This window comes from Peromyscus leucopus, chromosome 16_21 (assembly GCF_004664715.2).
Source record: "Peromyscus leucopus breed LL Stock chromosome 16_21, UCI_PerLeu_2.1, whole genome shotgun sequence".
NCBI lineage: Eukaryota > Metazoa > Chordata > Mammalia > Rodentia > Cricetidae > Peromyscus > Peromyscus leucopus.
The window spans coordinates 74951198-74957197 of record NC_051084.1 but is presented as its reverse complement, the minus strand read 5'-3'; the positions used below and the strand labels follow the sequence as shown (position 1 = coordinate 74957197).

The 6000-nt window shown below is 39.2% G+C and overlaps 1 protein-coding gene and 1 pseudogene across 1 annotated transcript in view; one reads left to right on the top strand and one right to left on the bottom strand.

Annotated features, from left to right (window-relative positions):
• The first annotated feature begins 202 nt into the window (after positions 1-202).
• Shcbp1 (SHC binding and spindle associated 1) overlaps positions 203-6000 on the top strand; it is a 38712-nt gene continuing 32914 nt past the window's right edge. The window contains exon 1 of the mRNA XM_028872323.2: positions 203-349. Within this exon, the coding sequence (XP_028728156.1) occupies positions 247-349 (103 nt within the window). The 5' untranslated portion in view covers positions 203-246. The remainder of the gene's footprint in view (positions 350-6000) is intronic.
• LOC114695130 lies at positions 1597-5036 on the bottom strand (annotated as a pseudogene).

Genomic DNA, 6000 nt, shown 5'->3' with positions numbered 1-6000 from the left:
AAACTCGGCTTGTTGTTTTTTGAGAAATCATTACAAATTATTCCAACATTCAACTTCCTTTTGTTTGGATAAACTAGAGACCAGTCCAAGAACTTGGTCCAGAACAGTCCGCCAATCCCATAGGTGGCGATGAAGCACTGTCAGGGTTGTTGCTGGCAGCCGGAGAGGCTCCTCTGTCGGACGAACCAGCGCTAGCGATTTCGTCACCGCGTTCTGGTACGCGGCCGCCGCCCGCGTAAATTTGAAATGGCTGAGGAACTGCGCAGTGTTGTACTTCTGGAGTCCGGAGCTATGGTTCCAGCGGGCCCCGACTTGGCAGCCGAGGAGGATCCGGCGTCCCGGAAGGAAGGTGAGCATTTCAGAGGGCTGCTTCCACGGCCGCGGGCGGCCCGGCCACCTGCGTGAGAGGGCTGTTCCGAGCCTGCATCCGGACCTCGGAGCCGGGAGCTACTGTGGCCACCCTAGGCTCTCCGGAGTGTAGAGGGACTTGGATCTGGCCATGGAGATTCTATTTCCAATTTAATTTTTATTTGCCATTTAGGACCTTGCATATGCTAGGGAAGCACTCTACCACTGAGCACATCCCCAGTTCCTGTTTTGCTTTTTTGTTTTCAGGCAGGGTCTCTACATAGTCCTGGGTGACCTGAAACTGACTGTGTAGACCAGGCGAGCCTTGAACTCACAGTTCCACCTGCCTCTGCTTCCCAACATTCCCGGCCCTGTAATTTCTTTTTTTTCCCTTCCCCCCTGTTAATTTTTTTTTTTTTTTTTTTTTTTTTTTTTTTTTTTTTTTTTTTTTTGGTTTTTTGAGACAGGGTTTCTCTGCGTAGCTTTGCGCCTTTCCTGGAGCTCACTTGGTAGCTCAGGCTGCCCTCGAACTCACAGAGATCCTCCTGGCTGTGCCTCCCGAGTGCTGGGATTAAAGGCGTGCGCCACCACCGCCCGGCATCCCCCTGTTAATTCTTAAAGCTAGTTTATATTAACACATTCAGCTATAATGTGCAGTGTAATCAGTTCTGTTAAAGTGAGAAATCATAGGTGTGACTTAAATCTGCTACTAACCTGCTTTATGAAACAGCCAAACTGTTTATGTACAGTTTACCCCCTTAGAAAACAACCAGTAGTTCTGATAGGAAAATGCAATAATATGAAAAGTCAGCTTTAAAGCGCTGTAAGGAACTACATTTTTATACTAGCATATATGGAATATAAAAAAGTTGAATTTACAAGCCAGGGGTGATGGTGCCTGCCTGTGGTCCCAGCACTTGAGTAGTAGGAGCAGTAGTGACAGGGAAAAGGTCATCCTTGAGAGTTGTTTGCCAAAGAAGGCTTAATGAACAGTGTGAGTAGATGGTGTATTCTCACCACTCTATGAGGCTATATGAGGTAATGGAAATCAGCCTTCTTGTGGTCATTTCTTAATATATAAATATAAACATGAATGTCTCCAGCAGGTGAGTTTATTAAATTTCTTGGAAAAGTCTAAAATTATTACATTAAGGACAAATACTTGGCTGGTGGCATTTAAACTGTTCTTTCATGTCTGTCTCATAGGAGAAAAACATGTATAGTTTCTATAGCAGTTTCTTCAGTAGTTACTCAGGCACTCCTGTAGGAGCAGTTGAATCAGTTCAAATCACTGCTTTGCTTTCAAAGCAAGCAGTTTAGATGTGTGTACAGTGATGATGGACATGTAATAAGAATTCCTGGAAAGAAGCTGTGTGTGCAAAGGCATATTTGACCTGTATGTGTAAAAGTTTATTTAAGGCATGTGTACAGTGTCTGATTGATTTCAGTGATGTGGAGAAGTTGTTTGTTCTAATTATAGTTCATCTTGGGCTACTTTAAATAATCACTCCTTGCCCACCCCTGTGTCAGATCTAATATCCCATGATTAACAAAGTCAGACCTAACACACTATGACTAGCAGATGCAGCTAACCAGCATTTTGGATGCATTAAGTTAACAAACTCTAGTTTCTACCAGTCAAAGGGCTAAGAATGCTATCAGAATCTGACGTTTATAGCTGAGATTTCTCTGCTTGCCTATAACTTGCCTCTGGTTTCCATCAATGTATTTGAAAAATGTTTTGATTTATGACTTTTTTAAAATTCTGTTACTATAAAAAACTTAATGAAACTGCTTCCACATTGGAACATAGAATTTGGGGTAACCTAAAACTGTGTTCCTGGGTCATGGTCACTATGCTGGCTAATTTTATGTCAACTTTACACAAGCTATATCTGAAATGACTGAACCTCAATTGAGAAAATGCTTCCACAAGATCTATCTGTAGGGCATTTTCTTAATTGATAATTGATGGGGGAAAACCCAGCCCATTGTGGACGACGCTATCCCTGGGCTAGTGGTCCTGGGTTTTCTAAGAAAACAGGCCGAGCAAGCCAGTAAGCAGTACCCCTCTATGGCCTCTGCATCAATTCCTGCCTCCAAGTTTCTTCCCTGTTTGAGTTCCTACCCTCACTGCTTTTGATGATGAACTGTTATGAGGAACAGTGAGTAAAATAAACCCTTTCTTCTAAGTTGCTTTTGGTCATGCTGTTTCATCACAGCAATAATAACCCCTAACTAAGATGGTACTCATATTTGACTCCAGAATGAACTCTTTTATCCCTTCCCAAGTGATAATTGTGTTGATAGGACCATTTTTATTTATTTTTTCTTCAGCTGTCAGATCACTCTAACTGTTGGATAGTATATACAGGATAGTGTCATTTTCACAGGTAGGAAAATAATACCCTCTTTGATCTCATGTCTTTCTTTCAGGAAACAGTGTTTAGCTTCTTCTATGTGAGCTTTTAAATCTGCTTTTGGAGTTGAACTCATCATGACAGCCATAATACCTGCATTGGAGAACTTGTCTTTGAATGAAATTGACCAATTTCACTTGCTAATAGAAATTTAATTCAAGTTCTGACTTTATTTTGAGGAGATCTAGTTCATGTGTATACGTCATGTGCACATAAACTCTCCCAATAATTCATACTTTCCATTTGGTTTTCATAAAGTACATAGCAGAAATCAGATGTTCTTCCCATTAAGATCAGTCATGGTAGTGATGGTCTAGCAGGCCCTGATAGTCTTTCAACTTATTCCCATGACTTTCCAAATTCCAACTAGTTGATGACAGAGAATTAGTCAAATTCTCTGCTTTGGGATTGATTTACTGATGCTATGTTTTTATCTCAGGTGATTTTTAAGTGTGTTTTTTGTCTTCTGACAGTACAAACACTGTAAATTATTAAGTTTTTTTTCTGTAATATAAGTGGGAATTCACTGTTGTTTACAGTTTCTGGACAATTCTTCACTGCTTAAAATATGCAAATAATGTGGACATTGGTATCAAATTGTTCCAGAATTTCTTTCAGTATGTTTCTAAAGCTCTTCTCTAATAATTGCATCTTCTTGTGAAAACATCATATAACACAAAGTAGTTATCTTGTTCTTCAAATGGAGCTCTGACATTGATTCTTAACAAAAATTTGTGATGAGTAGTTTTTTTTTCTTCAATATGAAATGTATCTTTAAAATCTGCAACCAGCAGTGTTGACTTTGCAGTCTTCAGCTCAATAATCGCGTGCTTTAGAAATTTGTCTTGTTTAGCTCTAGGAAAATGTTCTCCATAGAACATACAAGCTGTGAATGGAGAACCATCTAAGTAGAAAATCAGGAACAAGACATGGCTGCCCACTCTCTCCATATCTATTCAATACAGTACTTGACGTTCTAGCTAGAACAATAGGACAACTGAAGGAGACCAAGAAGATACAAATTGGAAAGAAAGAAGCCTAAGTGTTGCTATACACAGATGATATGATAGTATACATAAGCAGCCCAAAAAATCTTACCAGAGAACTCCTGCAGCTGATAAACACCTTCAGCGAAGTGGCTGGATACAAGATTAACTCAAAGAAATCATGGAAACAACACTCTTCACAATAGCCACAAATATAAAATATCTTGAAATAACTCTAACCAAGTAAATGAAAGACTTGTATGATAAAAACTTCAAATCTTTGAAGAAATAAATTGAAGAAGATATCAGAAGATAGAAAGGAAAGATCTCTCTTGCTCATAGATTGGTAGGGTCACTATAGTAAAAATGGCCATCTTACCAAAAGCAATCTACAGATTCAACGCAGTCCCCATCAAAATTCCAACAGAATTCTTAACAGACTTTGGAAGGACAATATTCAACTTCAAGTAGAAAGACAAAAAAACCTTACAATAGCTAAAACAATCTTGAATAATAAAAGAAGTAGAGGGATCATCATCCTTGATTTCAAGCTGTACTACAGAGCTATAGCAATAAAAACCACGTGGTATTGGCATAAAAACAGACATGTCGATCAATGGAATCAAATTGGAAATCCATATATAAATTCACACACCTATGGTCACCTGATTTTTTTTATAAAGAAGACAGAAAGACACAATGAAAAAGAGAAAGCATCTTAAACAAATGGTGCTGGTCTAACTAGATATCTGAACACTTCAGCACAGAAGATAGCTTCTAGAACAGAACATCAATAGTGTAGGTACTAAGGTCAGCAATAAATGGGACCTCATGAAACTGAAAAGCTTCTATAAGGCAAAGAACACAAAAGTAGAACAAAATAGCAGCCTACATAATGAGAATAGATTTCACCAACTCCACATCTGATAGAGGGCTAATATCCAAAATGTATAAAGAAATAAAGAAGTAGACATCAACAAACCAAATAATCCAATTAAAAAATAAGATACAGATTGAAACAGAATTCTTAGTAGAGGAATCTCAAATGGCCAAGAGACAAATGTTCAACATCCTTAGCCATCAGAGAAATGCAAATCAAAACTACTTTGAGATTCCATTTTGCACTGGTCAGAATGACTCAGGATGAGGGTTAGGATGTGGAGCAAGGGGAATAGTCCTCCGTTGCTGGTAGGAGTGCACACTTGTACAACCACTGTGGAAATCAATCTGGCTTTTCCTCAGAAATGGGGAATCGATCTACTTTAAGATCCAGGTATACCATTTTTGAGCATATACCCAAAGGACACTCCATCCTCCTATAAAGGCACTTGCTCAACTGTGTTTGTATTGGTTTTCATAATAGCCAGAAACTGGAAACAACCTAGATGTCCCTCAACTGAAGAATGGATGAAGAAAATGTGGTACATTTACACAATGGAGTATGACTCACTTGTTTTAAAAAAAAAAAAAAAAAAAAAAGAATGACATCATGAAATTTGCAGGAAAATGGATGGAACTAGAAAAAAATCATCCTGAGTGAGGTAACTCAGACCCAGGAAGACAAACATGATATGTACTTGTCAGGGTCCAACCCTGGCCTGTCGAAGGTTCCTTGAAGCGGGGGAGTGAGGAATTGAGGAATGCTAGGTAGGAAAAAATATAGATGTAGATGAAGAAAAAGATAGAGGCACAGGATAGCTTTGGGTGGGGGCCTGGGTCAATACCCAGTCATCTCAAGTTTATTTCTAATGGACTTTTTATACACCAGCAAAGAGAGTGGCAAAAGATTTCCCCCTTTCAAGATCAAGGCATAAAGTACAAACAAGTATAGACCCTTTCTTAATTCTCTAAACACCTTATGGCAAAGCTTCTTGTAATTAGGCCTTGAAGCATAAGACACCTGGTAACCATGCCTTTGGCCAAAACATCCTATTATGCAGCTTTGGAGAATAATATAAACTTTGACTCTGACCTTGAGTCAAAATAGAAACAAACCACAAGTTGGAATCTTTGTGGGCCCCCACATGTACTCATTTATAAGTGAATAGTAGCTGTTAAATAAATCATAATCATGATACAACCCACAGACTCAGAATGGCTAAGTAACAAGGAGGGCTCTAAGGGGTTCACATGGATCCCCCTAGGAAGGGGAAATAGAAAAATTTTGCAGGTGGACTGGGGACAGGTAGGAATGGGAACAGGAGGGATCAAGTAGTTGTGAGAGGGATGGAGGGAAAGAGTACGAG